The sequence below is a fragment of the Balaenoptera physalus genome (assembly GCF_965194825.1).
Source record: "Balaenoptera physalus genome assembly, chromosome: 19".
Classification (NCBI taxonomy): Eukaryota; Metazoa; Chordata; class Mammalia; order Artiodactyla; family Balaenopteridae; genus Balaenoptera; species Balaenoptera physalus.
The window spans coordinates 63244200-63265393 of record NC_138900.1 but is presented as its reverse complement, the minus strand read 5'-3'; the positions used below and the strand labels follow the sequence as shown (position 1 = coordinate 63265393).

Sequence of the window (21194 nt, the reverse complement as noted above, 5' to 3'; positions counted from 1 at the left end):
TTCCGGATGGTGCAAAAATCCTAGATGACTTTTTACAAAGTCCTCACACTCTTGTGACCACCAAGACAAGAAACATGACCAGTTCGCTGGAAGCCCCTCCGCCCCTTCCCTATCACCCCCACCTACCCACCCACGAGGCCGACCACCGTCCTGACTCTCATCACAGTCATTCCATTTTGCCAGCGGCTCAGCTTCGTACAAGTGGAATCGTACGAACGCCCTCCTTAGAGCCTGGCTTCCTTCATTCAGCATGATGTTCCATGGTGTTGGGTGGGGAAGGTTTCTGTTTGGTCAAGGAGGGAGCAGTGTGCAGGGTTAGGAGACTGGATTTGCTATTTCCGGAGGGGGGCACTGCGGAGTTGGGACCTCAAGTTCCAGCCCGGCAGGTGGTCTTGGGATTGGGTCTTGTTGGCAAGGGGGTAGGAGAGCCCTAGGATGAAGACCTGGCATGTTCCAGCAACGTTCACATTCCTTATCTCATTTAAGGACTGCATTTGGGGGTCAGTTCCAGCTTGGTTTTAGCTGCAGAGAGCCTGTAAGGGAAGAACCAGCATCTGTAACAAACCTGGGGGTCTGGTCTTAGGGATATAAGACTCGACTCTCTTCACCAGCCACTTACCTGCCTTCCCCCCTTACCTGCCTCCCTCCTTGCCCTCCTCCCCCCAGCCCCCAGGTTCCTTCCCTTGCCAAGAGGCAAAACATTTTATAATTGGGTTGTTGTTAACTGGTATTTAGCACTTTAACTGATGACTTAAAATAAACCGCTCTCTGGTGTTTAAACTTAATTCTCAGAAGAACCCTGTGATAGAGTTATCACCATTTTATAATGTTGAGAAAACAGACACAACAGGGACTAAGACTCTTAAATCAGGAGGTCAAATTAGGAAGTAAGAGACAGGACTTGAGCCCAGGACTTTCTGACTCTACCCTCTCCTTTTTCTATCGTTCTAGAATTCTCTGAGTTGTGTGAGTTTAGAGCAGGGTTACTCAACAGTGGCACTGTTGGCATTTTGGGTCAGGTCATTCTTTGCTGCGGTGGGGGTGAGAGGTGCCCTGTACACTGTGGGATGTCGAGCAGCTTCTCTGATTTCTACCCACTAGATGCCAGTAGCATATGCCACCACCCCCTTCCCCGTCGTGAAAAACAAATTTATCTCCAGACACTGCCGAGTGTCTCCTGGGGTGAGGGGATCACCCACAGATAAGAAACGCTGACTTCAGAGGGATCTATGAACATCGCCTAGAGTTCTGTTCACTTGTTCTGCAACCATGAATTTATTTTCGCTTGGACCATTTCTTGAGAATTTTCCTCTCTCTATACTGACAATGAAGGTTGGTGTGTTAGTTTCCTAGGGCGGCTGTCACAAAGTGCCACACACTGGGTGGCTTAAAACAACAGAAATGTATTCTCTCACAGCTCTGGAGGCCAGAAGTCAAGGTGTCAGCAGGGTTGGTTCCTTCTGAGGGCTCTGGGGGGAGAATCTGTTCCATCTTCTCTCCCAGCTTCTGGTGCTGCTGGCAGTTCTTTGTGTTCCTCAGCTTGTAGACCCATCACTCCAGCCCCTGCTTCATCTTCACATGGCCTTCCCTCTGTGTGTGTTTCTCTCTTCTTCTCATAAGGACACCAGTCTTATTAGATGAGGGGCCACCCTACTCCCGAATGACATCATTTGAATTAATTACATAGGCAAAGACCCTGTTTCTAAACAAGGTCGCCTTCTGAGGTACTAGGGGTTAAGATTTCAGTGTGTCTTTTTGGGGGGGCACAATTCAACCCATAACGGTCGGTAAAGTTATACCACTTTACATTTGTATCCTACTTAGTATTTTATAAAGTGTTTACATAGAGCTCCAGAATCATTTAGCTTGTAAGTAGTCAAGGCTGGGTGAGATTGCAGGCCCTCTCACTTTGGACCCCAATCTCTGGGGCTCCCAGACTCAGCAAAGAAGACTGGGTACCCACACCCTGGATTTCTAGTCAGGTCTGGCATAGGGTCGTGAGCAACACAGAACATGAATTAGCACTTGGATCTGGAGTTTTGCTGTGTGTGTGTGTGTGTGTGTGTGTTTCTGGCAGGAGACTTGAGGCCTTTTTATCCTGATTGAAATTTTCTTTGCATAAATAGCAAGCTAACTTGACATTTTTTTAGTGGAGGCTTTTTTTCTTTTGCACTTAAGCAGAAAGACAGCATATTTTCTCTGTGTGGAGACCAAGGTCTTTTAAACAGCTGCTTTATGCAAAAACTCCACTAATTTATCGTCATGGCTGATATACTTACTTACTTTGCAGGGTTGACATACCGAATGTAACTGAATATTGTTCTACTAACAAAACTACTGTATTATGTGTGAGGCACTAGCAGTTAACCTTTAAAACTTTGGTTCTGAACAATTTTTTTTTTAACATCTTTATTGGAATATAATTGCTTTACAATGGTGTGTTAGTTTCTGCTGTATAACAAAGTGAATCAGCTATACATTTACATATATCCCCATATCTCCTCCTTTTTGCATCTCCCTCCCACCCTCCCTATCCCACCCCTCTAGGTGGTCACGGAGCACTGAGCTGATCTCCCTGCGCTATGCGGCTGCTTCCCACTATCTATTTTACATTTGGTAGTGTATATATGTCCATGCCACTCTCTCACTTCGTCCCAGCTTACCCTTTCCCCTTGCCGTGTCCTCAAGTCCATTTTCTACATCTGCGTCTTTATTCCTGTCCTGCCCCTAGGTTCTTTAGAACCTTTTTTTTTTTTTTTAGATGCCATATGTGTGTGTTAGCATACGGTATCTGTTTTTCTCTTTCTGACTTACTTCACTCTGTATGACAGTCTCTAGGTCCATCCACCTCACTACAAATAACTCAAGTTTCGTTTCTTTTTATGGCTGAGTAATATTCTATTGTATATATGTGCCGCATCTTCTTTATCTATTCATCTGTCAAAAACCCGCATTTCTGTTTAAGTGTCATAGTTATGACAACTATGGGAGAGGGATGTCCTTAAATCATGAGGATGCTCTTGTAGGACGACAGTTTAGAAAATTCTGCCCTAAGAGAAGGCAGGGAAGCAGAGGGTAAAGAGGTAGTGCTTGCTTTAAAATAGCACATTGTTACACACTTTGGGAAATGCTGCTGAATCAGAGTAACGAGTCTCTTCTCCTTGGGGATAAACCTCAGACAGGAATTTCTGCAGGTGCTGGATACCCGTTTTATACAGAACAATCCATCAGGGCACCAATAATCCTCAGCAGGGAAGATGCTGCCTTGCTGGTGTGAGGAGGGGCAGGGCAGGGATTCAGGATCCACTCTTGGTGAGGAGCAAAGGTAGGGCTTTGTTATGGAGAGAAAAGTCTAGTTCCGGCAAATTTAATTTAGAAATGCCTTCACCCCAGTACCAGTCCTCCTGGCTTGGATTCCTTTGCGACATCAAGTTTTGCTAGAATCCCTGGCATGCACCCTGGGTCGAGCCACTTGGGACTTTGACTTGGGAGGGTCTCTTCGAGGCTGTGTTTACAAAAGAACAGAAAACTGCTTTCATGGGGAAGAATGGTGTCACCGGTGGCGACCTAATCCATCTCGAATTGCTCTGCTTTGTTTTGGGTTTGAAGTGTTGGTTTATGTTTCTCATGTTCATTGTGGCAATTTTCCAAATTAGTGTCACCATGATTGGCTGACAAAGAATCAATTTCCTGGAGACAGAATGCCCAGGGAGGAAAGAAATGTTTCTTAGAGACTCTGACTTGGAAGTTTGGTTATGGTTTGCTTCGCTGATCCCGTCATTATCCAATTGTTTTGTCATCATCAATATCATGTATTGTGTGTGATGATACAAACTCCGTTCCGTTGATTCCTGGTGACATATGTGTGGTGCGGGCTTAGGATAAGTAGGAAAAGTATTGGTGTTGGAGTCATACATACCACTTACTAGGAGTGAGATGTGGTATAAGATAGTTTTAACTTTTGTGAACCTCGTTTTCTCATCTGTACAGTGGAGACAATCTCTGTTTCAACAGCCCATGAATTATATAAATTATATATATAGTTATGTATTACATATAAAATGTATAACATAATATGTAAATACACATACGTACATCAGTGTGTAAAAAGCTCGCCCATAGGAGGCACTTACAAAGTATTAGCATCCTCCCCTTCCTCTTTTTTGTTAAGGATCTTAATTAAGTAAACTTCTTGATGTCTGTCTATCCTGTATCTACTTCTCTCTCTGTTTCATTCTGTATCTCTCTGTGTCTGTCCGTGTATCTTTCTATGTATTATCTATCTATCTAGCAATCATCTATATGTTTTTTCCAAGTCAGAAGGATTTGACGGTTACGTAAGAAGAAAGGAAAAGAGTTAGTTATTAGGCAGGCAGCACTTAGTTTTACTTTTTGTCTTTAAATATTATAGGCCAACCAGAGCATCATTTGAAAAAATACACCTTTGCTTTGTCACTGTGTTTGAACTGTACTAAAGCCGGTCTAAGACCAGGTACACACATTAAAAATCCCAGATCACCTTTAGCTGACTATTTCACAAACAAGTTACAAATTTCATGGTAACTACACAGTAAATCAAATGTTAATTTACAGCACAGAAACTATAAGCAATTCAGTAACTAGGGCCCAAAAGTACTGTATCCACAATAGAATGAAAAAATTTTTAATTATAAACTTTTATCCTTTTTGAGCATTTATGAAAAAAATTTTTTTTTAATTTCTGAAAATTTGTATCTTGGGGGAATAAATAATATTTAACATCAAACAGTGTTGATATGTGCATGACAATGCAAAAACTTTTTCATGTAGCCTTCATTTTCAATTCTTTAATAATCTGAATGCTTGTATGACTGAATGCTGAATGACTTTATTTTCTAAAGGAAAAGCTTTAACAAAATAGCAGAAAATGGACATTTTCAGCATATACTTCTTACAGGGCTTCTCTGAACCACTTTCTCAAAGGTTTCGTAGCTTCATAGTGATAATTACTGTGGTTTTACTACACCCGTTGCTTCTCACAGTATCCTTACCGACCAGCAAGCACTTGGGACCAAACAAAATTTCCAAGGCTTATCAAGCTCAGCAACCCTCCAACGATTAACGTTCTGATAGCGCTGCAGCGTGAGCGAAAGGAAGAGGCTTTTCTGCCTCCCGAATTTGATGAGTATCTAAATGACTTCTGCTTAAATCACAGACTTATTCTTAATTTATAGAATTAAAGTTCTTATCTGAAATCCTTGTTCACACATTCAGTCCCACCATTTTTTTCTGTCTCTACATATTTCGTATATGCCTTTCTAGAAACATAGTCAAAACTAGAGAATTTTTCCAGTAGTGGGCTATTCCATTAGCAATAGGAAATACAATAAGGGTAACACATTTTACATGGCAAAAGAATTGTTAATTGCCTGAGATGAACAATTATGAAAGCACTTTATCATCGCATCATGAGAGGTTCCAAATCTCAACAGCCAGATAAGGAGAGAAGGTGGGATGTATCATCTTGGTGAAAGGCGGGGCCAGATCATTATTATTATTATTACTATTACTATTCTTTAGTAGTTAAACGGAAAAGGAAGTTCAGTCTTTCTCAGTGCTCACCTTTCTCTTGGTGTGATTTTTTCCTCCTTGGTGTGATTTGTCTGTTGACTCCTGCTTAAGTCAACTACACGTGAATAGATTAATATGCTCCATCTTCAAAACCAGAAACTGCTTGGAGAGCCTTTAGAATTTGTCTATAGCCAAGCACAGAACAAGCTCTTGAAGATCCCGCATGACTCTCTCCCTTAGCCTTCCCTCCGCTCAGTTGGTTTGGTAGTGACCGGGTACTTGGGAGGACAGGAGTTAACTTTTGGATAACTGAGATCTCTGATTCATCTGGTAGACTCCCCTCATGGACCTGACAAGCCATAGAAGGGAAGGGAGGAAATATTTAAGAAAATGATGATATCTTGTATAGGAAAAATTTCTAAGGTTCCAATATTAATTTAGAATAGTGTTAATAAAGTACTTAGAACTAGGAAGTATTAGAAGGTCTGTTTAGTTGGTCTGGATAGATAGTGATGCTAATTAAGGCTTCAGACCAGGGCTTTCTGGTCTGAAGCAGGCACTGTGTCTGAGAGTTGGGGGTGGCACGGGATATAGTGGGGACAGCATGAGCCCTGGAGCCATGTGGCCCGGCTGCCGGTTCTGGAGGCCACTTACCTTGGGCAAGCTGTTTGATTTTTCTGAGCCTCAGCTTTATTTGTAAGTTGGAGAAGATAATGGTACTGCCTCACATGGCTGTTGTAAGGATTCAACGAGTTAGTAAGTATAAAGGATTTTATATAGTGTGGGCACATAATAAGTAATCAATGCATGTAAACTGTTATTACTATTAATTGCATTCTTGTACCCTGTTCACACACACCAGGACAACTGTAGACCCTTTTCTTCAGAATCACCTGGAGAGCTTGTGTACAGGTAGAATTACACTAAACCCAGCATCAAACATGGCGTTGGTAACAATTTTTTAGTTGCCAATCTTAAGATCAATGTATTCATCATGGATAAAACGCAATCTGATCGACTTCGAGAGTTCCATGGTAGATGGTTATTCCATTTATCGGACTGTTTAAAATGTCCTTCTGAAAATCTGGGATGAGTCACCAAAATTTCTAAAAATGTTCTTTAAGAATCAAAGTCTTATTTGATACCAGGTGATACTTACCATGAAACGCAGCTGGATTTATTTTGTTATGATGTTCAGATTTGCAGGTGTTGCTGGAGCGTCAGGGCAGGTGCATCTACCTGAAATGACGTCCACGTGGAGAAAACTGGCAGCATCGAAGGTAACTTTTATAGAAATTAGAAAATGTTCACACGTGCTTATTAAAACAAATCGTCTGAAATAATTTATGTCAGATGGGGAGAAAATGTAATTTTTAATTAGCTAAGGTGATTAATACACTAATAAAAAGAAGGTGTGACTGTTCATTCAATGAAACTAAAATCCTCAATCTTGCGCTCAGTAATGGGAAAGCAGTTTCTGGCTCTTACTTTTTTTTTTCAATAACCTGGACTAAAAATGCAGTGGTAATTGTGAAATAATGTTTTGATTCTACCTTTGGTTTCAGTAAACAATGTAAATGTATTCTAGCAAGTTAAAAACACCCTATGATTCAGGAAATGCTACCACTTTGGCTTCTAAGAATTGGGCTATTTTGTCGTTGTTGAAGGCATTAGAAAGAACAACATGATAGAAATATCTTGTCCTGATAAGAACTCTGGGGACAGGGAATATACTTAAATAGGGGATAATTAAGGCCTATCCTGCTTGTTGATGAAGTATGCCCTATACTCTGATTCCTCTGTGTTCTAAGCTAAGTTGAGCTACCAGCTTGATTGGTAAAGTGCAGGAGAGCCTGTGGGCTTGAGAGAAAAAGGCGAATCTTACACTTGCATACTTGAGTGGATGGGTCACTCGAGGTCTGTATTCCTCCTCACGGAGGGCCCCGGCTCATGGAGGAGGGCGAGATTTCTGATGCTTAGTTAGCTTGCCTTTGAGCCAGGCTGCCAACCACATGGCCATCTGAGGGTGTTCCTGGGGGTGCACCAGGTGGAGCCCTCGCCCCGCCTTACGGGAAGAGGGGAGCGAGGTCCACCAGGGAGACACAAGGCTGCGTCCTGTGAAGCCAGAAGACGAAATCTGGTAAAGTGTGACTGTGCAGGCTTGGACCCCCTGCCCCCGAGCCTGCTTTGTGCACTGGTGGGGGCTTCTGGCTTTACAGACTTACCCACTTAACAGGAGACGTCAGGGGATCCAAACGGCCAGCCAAAAATGTGAACTAGCACTAGGCCAGACCCAGCAACAGTGACATCAGACACAACATAGACATCAGAGAAAAGCTACTGTCCAGTAGTTTTAACCACCAACACCCATTTATTTTAATGAAAAAAAGTCTCTGCATTCTATATGCTCCAAAAAGATTTACTAGCAAAACAAATACAATATATGGAACTCTATCTGCATAATTTCACTACAATAAAGACAACATATGACTTCTAGTTCCTACAGAAGGTGAACTGAAAAGCACAAGTGCAAACAGAGATTGCATAAGAAAGCGTGTGCGCACGTGTGGTTAAAACCTTTAGTAAGCAACTGCATTAAAATATGCTAAGACACTTACCTGACCCTAGGTCGTGGCGAGCTCTAAGAAAAAGCCACAGGCTGTCACTAGTTTTATCTGCTAGAAAAATTTGGTGTGAGCTTTGATGGTCCAGTTACAGTTTATCGACAAGAAGATAATCTCAGTATAAGCACTAATCTCCTTCTTACTTTCACATGCTCACAGAATAAAAATCAATTACTTTTCATACATAATGAACATCTTTTATTTTCAGGTTTGCAAACGACGGTCGTCGATTCACACAAAAGGGTACTTTTAAAACTACCTGTATTTACTCTATTGTATGCATGTATATATGAAATGAATGGTGTGTATGTGCATAAATGTATGTCTGTACATGTGGGCAGATATATGTATACACATGGTACCTGATGACCTCTTCGGATGCATGTATGACCTCCACGATGACATTCGCTGTTGTACATATGCCCGGAAGGGCGAGATTCTCTATCATGATCCGGGTCCCCAGAAAACCCACTGGGAATGTGGATTCTGGACAGTTACAAACGCAGATAGATAGATGCCCATGCATTTGATGGTAAAATGTCCAGCTCTGCTCCTCACCTCTCTCGCTCAGGATCACCATCACATAGGACGGCAGTGAAAACTGGTCATGGTCCTCATTCTAAAGAGAAAGGGCTCTGTCTCTGCTCTCCCCCTCTGCGGACCTGCCTGGCTGGTGGGTTGGTGGAGAAGCGTCAGCTCTGTGGTCTGCTCTAGTGCTGAACTTGGTGCTGAGGCCCTGGTGGGGTCGGCTGCTATAGCTTCTACCCCTTCTTTGCTTAACCTCTCAAGGAAGGGTGACATACCAAAACCAAGCTTCTCCTGTAGAGTCTGTCTCTATAAATACTGGGTATATACACGTATAGATACACATACATATACAAATACTAACCCACAGACCAAACTGGATGTGTGGAGTGCTGACTAGCAACATGGCAACACATCAGGAAGAGTAGTCATTGTTCCTCCTCCCAGAAGGTCAAGTTCTATGCCATGATCTTTAAACACTCAGGGAAAATTCAGAGGATTCCATTAATTAAAGGAGAAAGGGAGATGCTGTCAAAATAGTGAAGTACAGACTAAGTGAAAATTGCAAAGAAAACAAAAATCTGGAACAATTGAGGCCTAGTTGTGAAGTCTGAGAGCTGTAAACTGCAATCTTCAGATCTGGATTTTTTTTGTCTTTTTTTCCTGTTGCTATGGAAACTTGGTAGTCAAGCTTCAGATGTCAGGAGTTCTCACAGACCTGAATGGAAAAGATTTCAGAGTCAAGTCAAGGAATATAACAACGCAATTCAAAACATTTTAGCTAAATACTAGATACATGACTGACAAGCTATAATAAATGCATTTATAAATATTGCACTACCTTGGGGAAGTTTTTTTTTTTTTTCCTTAAGCATAACATTTGAAGAGAGAATGAATTGTTCCGCTGGTTTATGTCTTAAAAAGCTGGACTCCTCTGAAAACGCGAACGCCAGACACCTCATCTCAGACCAGCCGCGGCCACTACTGCTGCTTCACTGAGCCCTAACTCCTGCAGTCAGCCCAGAGCCTGGCTATTTTATAGACAAGCCTACTTGGTAGCTTAGAAATTGACGATCATCCCAGATATTTTTTTTTTTGTCACACAGAAGAACAAGATAGTTAGTGGTGGTTCTCCAGAGATGGTGTATGAATTTCTGATGCTTGCTGTAACAAATGACTGCAAACTCAGTGGCTTAAAACAGCACAAATTTATTCTCTTAGACTCTGGAGGTCAGAATTCTTATGGGGCTAAAGTCAAGGTGTTGGCAGAGCTGCGTTCCTTTTGGAGACTCTGAGAGGGTAGCCACCCCTTCCCTTTCCAGCTTCCAGAGGCCACCTGGGTTTGGTTGTGGCCCCTTCCTGCATCTTTGTGGCCTGCATCAAAGTTTACTGAGGTCGCCAGACTGTGCTTATTCTCTAGGTTTTACACCAGCTGAGGGACTTCTACTCTGCCTGATGATAGTATGAATGGAAATAGCTCGGTTCTCTGCCATTTTTGTTTAATTATTATTATATCTTGGAAATGTACAGGGAAATGGTACCACTAAAAACTTGTGTTACAAAGAAAGAAAAATGTATAAAAGGTCAACCCACAATGCAAGTATAGTTTATTCTGGAATGAACTGAATGCTGGAATATAATGGGTTATTCTGTAAAGCTTAGGGTTTTTCATTCTAAATCTGTTAAGGCAGCGGTCCCCAGCCTTTTTGGCACCAGGGACCGGTTTCGTGGAAGACCATTTTTCCACGGACGGCAGGTGTGGGGAGATGGTTCAGGCGGTAACGCGAGCGATGCGGAGCCGCAGATGAAGCTTCGCTCGCTCGCCCGCCGCTCACCTCCTGCTGTGCGGCCCGGTTCCTAACAGGCCGCGGCCCGGTGCCGGTCCAGTCCACAGCCCGGAGGTTGGGGAACCGTGTGTTAAGGGGTGGCTCAGTATGAACCTATTCTGCACTCCATTGATTTTAGAGTTTAAAGCAGTCATGTATCTGTTTGGAAAATTTAGAGCTGCTGCTCTAAATTTTAGATAAAAAGTGTTTGTAATGTGACTCAAGTCTAAAAAAGATGATACTGAGAAAGTTAAGGGTGAAAGCTGTTTTAACAGAAAGGGCCATGGAAATGAACATGCTAATTGAGATGCAAGTTTTCATTATTTTCTACACCTAGGGATCTTTATATTGCTTGACAAATGAATTCCTTTGGGGTTAGGAGTCGTCTGAACTCATTTAATTTCCCTTTTTTCAGTTGAATTTTTCATTGCCCTTGCTACCATCGCCGTAAACTCTTTGGTTACCTGGGCTGCAGTAAACTATATCCTTCAGATTCACCTATATTTGAAGAAAGACTAGAAAAGAACATATTAAATGGCATCACTAATTTCATTCAAAAATATTTTCCTGTGTGAGATCAATACTTAAAATAATCATTTTGGTCATTGAGAAAAACAGGAAAAAAATTTTGGCTGAATAAGATCTACTACATTTGAAACTCTCCAATCCCTGTTTGTCAACTTAGACTATAACCTATCTCCTGTGACAGCTGAGTTGATTACATGAAATAGTCCATGATTATGTAATGTTTTCAGCGGTGCATGTGCGAGGTCGGAGGTCGACTGTCATTGTCCATGAATTTGTACTACTTGGAGGGATCGGCTCTGTCTGCAGGCAGAGCACAGCCTGCTCTACTTGGGCTTGGTGCTTCCAGGCCATGCCTCTGCCCGTAACATATTTCACAATGAAAAGGAACAAAATATTGACACACTCAACCACATGGACTGCATGATTTCATGTGTAGAAAATTCTAGAAAAGGCAAGAAACTAGTAAGAGAAGGCAGATCACTGAGAGTCTGGATTGGGGGGAGGGGATCAACAGCAAAGGGATACAATGAAACTGCATCTTGATTGTGGAGTGGCTACACTTTACCAAAATTCATCAAACTGTACCCCTAAAATAGGTGAATTTTATGGAATGCAAATAATACCTCAATAAAAAGCATTAGAATGAAAAGTATTTCCAGTGGCTGTTTTTGCTCTTCTTGGTCACCTCTTTAAACTTCTTCATTGTGATCAAGATTACAATTCAATGCCCTCTCCTTTCTAACATAGAGACATTTAATTTTGGTACTTGTTCAAATGGTTCACCTGATCTGTCCTTTTATATTCTTGCTCTTGCTGATTAATTAGGCCTAAAACAATGTTCAGGAAGGTTTCAGCACAGTATTCTTCCTTGAACTTGCCTTGTCACACCACACAGAGCCCTACAAAAACCCTAATGGAGATGCCAGCTTGCTTCCTTGGGAGGGTCTTGGGGGAGAATTACGCATCCCCTCAATGTTATCAATACACAATTTAAACAACAAAATTGGCAGTGAAAATAATTTCATTTACATTTTCTATTACTTTCAATGTCAGTAGTTTTACTTCCTTTACTTTTAGATGTCAAAGAAGGAAGTGCGTTACCTCTCAGTTCAACTCTCAGATGCAATAAAGGCTCCTACGGTATTGTAATAAACTGAAATGTTATTATCTTTTTCCACAAGGGAGGCAGTCTAATGACGAACACCGGCCTCCATGGGACCCTTCTGAGCATCAGTGTCTCATCTACAGAGTGGGATAAAACCATCAGAGCAATGACGGAAATAAAGAGAAGAGCCACAGCATACGGGCTGTTTCGGTAAGGCTAGTCTACTTGGGTCAGACTGCTACTTGAGAGGAGGAGGAAAACCCATTTTCTCTTCCCGTGCTGGGTGATGTGACCCCTGCAGTTGTATGAACAAGGCCTTAAAGAAGGCATCGACACACTTTCTCTGCCAAGAGCAGATAGTAAAAATGGTGTCGGCTTTTCGGGCCGAAGGGTCTCAGGGGCAACCACTCAACTCTTTCTGCGGTGGTAGCAGACAGCAGCCACAGACAGTGTGTAAATGGACCTGCTGTGTTCTAATCAAACCTTAAAGGCATGAAGTGGCTTTATTTGACCCTCGGGCTGTACTTTGACAACCACTGATTTAAAGAAACATCAAACAGATTCTAGATTGGGATTGACATATATACACTAATATGTATAAAATGCATAACTAACAAGAACCTGCTGTATAAAAACATAAATAAAATAAAATACAAAACAAAAACAAAAACAAAAACCAGATTCTACCACATCCCTAAATTCATTCAAGGACAATGGCTGGGTGGGGACGTTATCTTGCTCTTGCACCTTACAACCTAATTTCAGGGCTCTTCGGGCCCACGCCCCACACCTTGCTTAATGTTTTAGGCCCATTTCTGTGTGCCTTCTTGCCACTGTCACGTTAACAGCTGCACAGGTGGGTCAGCTGCTTTGACCTTGCTCTTAGGAGAGAGTCTGAGCCATAGGACACCATGGTTACTTATTCCTCACATGCCTACATTATTAGTTTCATTCTTTCCCTGTTAGGAAGAACAACTTGGGCTAGGTCTATAATAAAACAAGAATCATTATATTTAACAGGCATCTCTAATGTTCAAATGAACATTATCAAATAATCTTATACCTTTGATGTAAGGCCAGACTGAGGTTTGTTTTTGAAGCCAGACAGATGGGTGATGACACCTGTTCTTAACTATTTTGGGGGCTGAAACTACATGTCTTGCGGTGCAAAACATGGGAGGGTCAACTGAGTACCTTTCCAGCTGTGTAGGGAGATTCAGGGCTCCTTTCTGAGGATGATTTTGGCCTGATCTCAGGTGCCCTTCCCTGCAGTGGGATAACCAGGTGGCTCTCCATTTAGGTGAGAACAGAAAGCACATCTGATATCTCAAAAACAGAATGCATGCATCTGTCTTCTCTCAATGATACTACTGTGAGTATAAAATGAACATGAGTTCTTTAGGAGTTATCAGGATTAACTGTGATCCAAGAGCTCAGGTGGGAGAGATGAGAAGTGAGCCATCCTTGGGAACCTGCTCATTACTGATGCCTGTAGGTCAGGGGTCTCCAAAGTAGGGCGAACAAGAAAATCCCTTGTTGGGAGGAAGAAAATACTGCCATAGCTATTTATATTCCTTTTAATCTAAACAGACAGATTACATCTTACTAATATTTAATACATGGATTTGGAGTAGCAGGCATGTGTATTATCATAAAATATATTGTGTGAAAACATACAAACACTCGGTGTGTGTGCTGGAGGCCACTGTCTCTTGGGATGTTGGTTCCATGGGTTGGATGGGCCTGGGAATCTGTATTTCAACAATCAGCAGTAGGAAGTCTCCATTTAAAAACCTCCCTGGCCGTCTAGAGGTGCTGATAAATTAGCAGGGTCCTGCAGAGCCTTGGTTCATCAAGAGTCAGGCTTTGATGTTGTGTAATTGTATTTATAGAGGGCGACGTGTGAGTGGCTACTCAGCTATCTTCTCCATCTGCGTACACACACACACACACACACACACACACACGTGCACACATACAGCATTATTATTTCTGTACAATCACCCTGGAAGTACTGCCCTCTAGTTTACCCAGACTCTGCTATATGTGAATTCCAATGGGTCTCAGAACCCAGACCCAGTGCTGGGCTCGCTGTCTGTCTGGCGCTCACTCGAGAGGCTCGTGGAAAACATTCCAGAGGCTTACTGCAGTAGAGTTAGTTGGTCAGAGCAGGACACTAAATAACCCACGTGCGTCTGTTGATAGGGGAATACACTGCGCCTAATTCCTATGATGGGATGGGATGGGATGCTCTTGAGCAGTTAAAGTGAATGAACCAGAGCAGGGGTACCTGGCTGGTGCACCACAGTGTGTTTATATGGCTCTTGAATTAAGAACAGTTTCACACTTTTAAAGGTAGTAAAACACAGATGACAGAAACAAAAAAGCCATAAAAAAGAATATGTGACAGAGCCCTGATGTGGCCCACAGAGCCCAAAATATTTGCCACCTGACCCTTGATGGAAAAAGTCTGCCGACCCCTGAACTAGAGCAACATAGATGGAGCTTGGAAATGTAATGTGGAGAGGAAGAAAAGCGAGTTGCAGAACATCAGGCTCAATATAATATGGATTAGATCAAGTTTGACAAACTGCACAAAGTAGAACTATATGTGGGGTGTGTGTGCGTGTGTGTAGTAACAGTATAAAACAATGTCCACAAACACTCTAGCTCATGATAGCTATTGTCCCTGGGGAGAGAGAACAGGAAATGAAACTAGGGAGAGGAACACAGGGGATTTCAGCTTCATCTGTAATATTTTATTTCTTGAAGAAAAAGGAAGAAGAAAGGAAGGAAGGAAGGAGAAAGAAAGAAAGAGAAAAAGAAAAAGAAAGAAAGAGAATATAAGAATGAGAGAGAGAGGAATATATATTTCTTCCCTCCCTCCCCCCACTTCCTTTCTCCCCCCCTCCCGTGCTCCACCCATCCACCCACCCATCAACCCATCCACCCATCCATCCAACGAGACACTCCTCACTGTAAGGTCTCCTCTTTAGTTCTACACCCAGGACTCTGGCTCAGCACAGCTTTAAGTGTCTGACGTTGGAATGTGTCATTTCCTGTTGACTCCACTCACCACTGTCACCAGGATACAATAACTTCTATTCTTTATTTTCTAATCATCAATTTCTCAACCTCCTAATTCACAACAACGCAAATAACCTTCTCAAAATGTAAATACTGAGGCCCCAAAGGCTTTTGAATGGCATTAGCTACATGTGAATAATTTCTAAGGTTAAAATTGGACTAGTATGCCATAAATAGGAAATATCTGATACAAGTATCTATTCATTTCATGCTCACATCTATATTACTCGGCATAATAATTCATTTGTTTAAAATAATGCTTCATTATGTCATAGTCATGACTACTGGTCAGTGAAAAAATGTGTGAATTATGCATTTATCTCTTTTCCTATGGCCTCAACCTCTCTCCATGCATTCTCATGACTCTTCTTAAAAAGGTATGGAATCTCTTTTAACCTCACTAAAGATAATTCCGCACAATGCAGAGAGAAACAGGGCCCTAGTAGACCAGTTAAGCAATCTGGGCACATCTGTATGAGCTCAAGTTCAGGGGCATCTGCAGGAAGTTTCTTACCACCTGCTCTGTAGGACGGCCTTGGGTGCCTTTGCACCGTTCCTCACATTAGTGGGCAGGGGGATGTGAAGGTGCCTTTCAACATTAGTCAGAGCACTTTTACAGGTAACACTCTGTTACACCGACATAAACTAAAAATGAATGTTTCCTCTGGGATAAATTTTTTGGGAAGGATATATGGAAAAACAATAGCTTTGGTGAAGTTACGTTTTTGTACTGTGCATGCACTGGAGTTTGGTTAACTTACGAGCTAAGCTGAAGAAAGACAGGAGCAGGACTGCGGTTGCGCTGAAGTGTGGGGCCCCTGCCGTGTTGCAGTCCACTTTGGAATTCTTGCAGGAACACACCTGTACCCTGAGGTCTGTGATGTTCGTCATGGGTGGTTTCCCTGAATCTGTCACCATGATGGGCAGGTGGTAATTTGCTTTGTTCAGATTTTGAAGAAGGCTTACCAGGGCGTGCGTATCTACAAAGACAAAGGGAAGCCTTCATGAGAGAGGGCTGGACCTTTCCAAATAAAAGAGTGGAGTTTCGGCCACTAAACCCACACAAAACAGGCAGTTTATTCATTTAACTAGAAGAGTGCTTAAATATAAATCCATTAACATCAAATAAAAATAAAGATTCACTTCTTCAGTTGCAGAAGTCACATCTCAAGTTTCTGGCAACCACACATGGCTGGTGGCCACCATACCAGAAAGTGCCAGATAAAACACTTCCAGCATCGAGGAGTTCTATGGTTCAGGGCTATTATAATCAATTTCAAGAGGACCCACTTTCGTGAAGATGACTGAAGATGACTGACTACCAAGAACTCCTCCCTGAAAATTTATTATTATTTATTATTATATAATAATTTATTATTATTATTTATTATTCACAAAGATCACATTCAACATTTAGAAGAAATAATGTAAAAATCCACGCTCAAATTGTCACATTGTACATCTTAAATATATACAATTTTTATTTGTCAATTAAAGGTCATTAAAGCTGGGAAAAAAAGAAAAAAAAGAAATTGTCAGCTTAGAGCATTTTTATATAAGAATCCAAATTCAAATAATCAAAATACATTTTTGGAACAACAATAACAAAAACCCACTCACTTTTTTTTTTTTTAATTTTATATTTTATACAGCAGGTTCTTATTAGTTATCTATTTTATACATATTAGTGTATTTATGTCGATCCCAATCTCCCAATTCATCCCACCACCACCACCACCCCTGCCACTTTCCCCCCTTGGTGTCCATACGTTTGTTCTCTACATCTGTGTCTCTATTTCTGCCCGGCAAACCGGTTCATCTGTACCATTTTTCTAGGTTCCACATATATGCGTTTATATACGACATTTGCTTTTCTCTTTCTGACTTACTTCACTCTGTATGACAGTCTCTAGGTCCATCCACGTCTCTACAAATGACCTAATTTCTTTCCTTTTTATGGCTGAGTAATATTCCATTTTATATATGTATCACATCTTCTTTATCCATTCATCTGTCGATGGGCATTTAGGTCGTTTCCATGACCTGGCTACTGTATATAGTGCTGCAGTGAACATTGGGGTGCATGTGACTTTTTGAATTATGGTTTTCTCTGGGTATATGCCCAGTAGTGGGATTGCTGGGTCATATGGTTATTCTATTTTCAGTTTTATAAGGAACCTCCATACTGTTCTCCATAGTGGCTGTATCAATTTACATTCCCACCAACAGTGCAAGAGGGTTCCCTTTTCTCCACACCCTCTCCAGCATTTGTTGTTTGTAGATTGTCTGATGATGCCCATTCTAACTGGTGTGAGGTGATACCTCATTGTAGTTCTGAAAAATCCACTTACTCTTAAGGTGGGTAGGTCCCCATGTGTTGCTATGGGGATGGGTTCTATAGTCTAGTCTCTATCAGGCCTCAGCCTGCACCCCTAGGTTTGGGTGGGAATCCATAGCACAACGCACAACTTGGAGACTGGATCTTTAAGCCCACGTTTGGTGGGAATATCTGCCATTACCCAGGCCACTGGGCAGCACTCAGAAGTGGCCACCCCACCTGGCACTGTTTTTGGTCTCGGGCTGTTTGCTTTTCAATCACTCAGATGACTACGGATTTTTTTTTTTTAATAAATAAATAAATAAATTTATTTATTTATTTATTTATTTTTGGCTGTGTTGGGTCTTCGTTGCTGCGCGCAGGCTTTCTCTAGTTGCGGCGAGCAGGGGCTACTCTTCGTTGCGGTGCGCGGGCTTCTCATTGCAGTGGCTTCTCTTGTTGCAGAGCACGGGCTCTAGCCATGCAGGCTTCAGTAGTTGTGGCACGTGGGCTCAGTAGTTGCGGCACGTGGGCTCAGTAGTTGTGGCTTGCGGGCTCTAGAGCGCAGGCTCAGTAGTTGTGGCAGACGGGCTTAGCTGCTCCGCGGCATGTGGGATCTTCCCAGACCAGGGCTCGAACCTGTGTCCCCTACACTGGCAGGAGGATTCTTAACCACTGCGCCACCAGGGAAGTCCCTTTTTTTTTTTTTTTTTTTTTTTAACTGTTCCTTTCTGGGCATAAACAATGCTAAGTATTCAGAAAAAAATTCTGGGACAAGAAAAAGAATTGAGAAGGCATTTTAACTATTAAATAAAACCAGGAGGGAAAAGAGAGTGTGATGACCTGAAAACAAAAACAGATGAAGTATTATCCTATCCAGAAGGCTACAGCATCAGAAATAACCAATGTGGGTGATTACCCCACTGAAATGGCAGGTTAACACGAGGAACATTCTCTGATATCCCGCAAGGAGAGGAGAAACTCTTAAATGAGAAAGTTCCAGCTGGAAAGAACTGGGGATGATTATTCAAATGAGCTACAGTCACAAAAACTAGCAAATAAAACACTAACCCCTCAAATAAGAGAAGGGCTGTTTTAATTAAAAATAATCAATGTAACAAAATTCATTCTTTAAACAGCAATGAAATAGACAAACAGGCAAAGAGAATCAATGACAAGAGAAAGACACCAATAAAATGAGATATGAGATAAGGCCGTAACAAAACGTGACATTTTTTAATAGAAAATTTTATGTACGACTGTACAATACATTTTCAAAACTTAATGAAATGGGTAATTCCCCATCCCTCTCAAAAACTGTACCGCTGAAGTACGAACAGGGAGCCCAGCCCTGACTGGGTCAATCGCAGGATAAATCTGCTATTGATGGCAAAGTGTATATAATGTGTGAGTTCCGGTTTTGGGCTTTATTGCGAGGCAAGGTGATCTTAGTAGCGAGTTCACATTTGCCAAGGGGAGGGAGGTGGAGAAGGTGTTGTGATACAGGGATACTTGTTAATTCAATACATTGATATTTCAGTCTTAATAAGGCAGATGATAAAGTTTCAAATTTAAATTTTAAGATTCCACCTGTCCATGTGCAGGGACTGGTAGAAAGGGACACTGCTTGCGAGTTTCATAAACGAGGAACAGGACAGATGGGAGAAGATATCAAAGTCGAAAGTCAAAGTCAAGGTCACTTTAGAAAGTCAATTCTGAGATCTGCAGCATAAAATGGAAGTTGGAGGATTAGAGGTTAAGACTTCCTGAAGATTCTTGTACTGGTGCGTCTCTTGAGCAAGCAAGCATAGCATGGAAAATCTCTGCAAAGTGCTGGTGAAAAATTAAGGTAATTAAGGTAAACACAGAGGAGAGGCAGCTGAGCCAAGACCCCTGGCTTTTGAAGGCTGAAGACTGGGTGAGTGTGGAGTGTAAAGTATGGGCTGTGTAGTATACAGGGTACAGCATAGAAAAGAGAGGAAGCGAAGGAGAAAACTTTCATGTTTGCATTTCTAAGGAACAGATATTCAATATTTTTACAAATCGTATACAGGTGCTGGTAGGAAAATTGTCAGTATTTGTAATGTGTGAATAGCTTGAAACAAACCATGTGAGGATGCCCGAGAGCGGAGAGGAGGAGGAACAGGCTGGGAACAGAAACCACGCCAGGGAAACTAGGCTTCAAAGCTGCAGGATAACTACAGAATGTTCGGCGGACTTACTGTTGATCTTGGAGATCTTCCAGACTTTATCAGGAACAGTTGGTTTATGGATTTCAAATTTGAAAGGATCTGTATTTGGGTGAAGATCCTTATCTGAAGCTCCCAAAATGACTACGCTGAGGTTTTTGGCGTCATCACAGACCTCCGCTACCGTGGGGTAAATGAAGGGCGCGTTGTCATTCACGTCTTCCAGAGTTATCAGCAAAGTCCCAGTGCCAGTAGCGGGAGGGTCGCCTACAGAGAAAGGGGGGAGATGTTAGCGCACAACCGGTACAAGGCAGGAGTCGTTGTCCACAGTGCCTTTTCCCAGCATGCCAGATGCCTTTACTGTTGTCACCAGGTTTCAAACAGGACGGACAGGGATAGCTTCCATCTTTGGATAAAGTTTAGCAGTTTAAAAAGCCTTTTAGTATGATCTCTAGGTCCATCCATGTTGCTGCGAATGGCATTATTTCACTCGTTTTTTATGGCTGAGTAATAGTCCATTGCATCTATATACCACATCTTCTTTATCCATTCATCTGGGGTTTTTTTTGGATTTTGTTTTTAAATTTAAAATTCTAACTCTAAGCCTATTGAGTAAAAATACTTGAGTGGCATGGATTCCTCTTTCTAACAGGAGGGGGCACTGATGCATGCAGCACAGAAGAGCAAGACTTAAAGGTTCAAGATCAAATGTGTTGGGGGGGGTGGGGGGTGGGCGGTAGGGGAGAGGGGCATAGATATGAAGAAACCTGTTTGAGACATATACCCTCAGCAAAGAGAAAAGAGATTTGATCTTTTTTTTTTGTTGAATGCCTATATGTGATTTCATAACCTTTTTTTCCCAGGTATTAATTTCTAGAGGCCTATACTCATAGTGGGAGACAGTACTTCCCTACATTGTCATTTTAACTGGAGTCTGACATTAATTCATTAGGTTTTGAATAATTATGGGTTACTGAAGCAAAGTGGAAAGTATCCTGCATGTATATATTCACTTCTAAGTGAAACTTAATATTATTTGGATATAATATTAAAAAGTAAAAACTGATGTTTTCCCCCTTATATCCATTCATCTGTTGATGGACACTTAGGGTGCTTCCATGTCTTGGCTATTGTGAATAGGGCTGCTATGAACATAGGGGTGCATGTATTTTTTTGAATTATAGTTTTCTCTAGATATATGCCCAGGAGTGGGATTGCACTTAGATTATCATACTAAGTGAGGTAAGCCAGACAAAGAAAGACAAATATCATATGATATCGCTTATATGTGGAATATAAAAGAAAAGCCTTTTATCATATGTAAGACTTCTGACTGACATTCTTCAGACTTCACCTTTAGAATGCTAAGCTTTAAACATACGTGTCATACCAGCACGTTGAAAGTCACTCAAAGAATGGAGATGAGAAATAGAACTTATCCTC

At 41.7% G+C, this 21194-nt stretch overlaps 1 protein-coding gene across 1 annotated transcript in view; it reads right to left on the bottom strand.

The window, feature by feature from the left end:
- Positions 1 to 7898: 7898 nt before the first annotated feature.
- The window catches only part of CDH13 (cadherin 13), a 1030526-nt gene continuing 1017230 nt past the window's right edge, over positions 7899 to 21194 (bottom strand). Inside the window, exons 12-14 of the mRNA XM_082439035.1 lie at positions 19785 to 20018; positions 16007 to 16225; positions 7899 to 9417 (exon numbers count right to left, since the gene is read on the bottom strand). Coding sequence (XP_082295161.1) covers positions 9410 to 9417; positions 16007 to 16225; positions 19785 to 20018 — 461 coding nt within the window. The 3' untranslated portion in view covers positions 7899 to 9409. The remainder of the gene's footprint in view (positions 9418 to 16006; positions 16226 to 19784; positions 20019 to 21194) is intronic.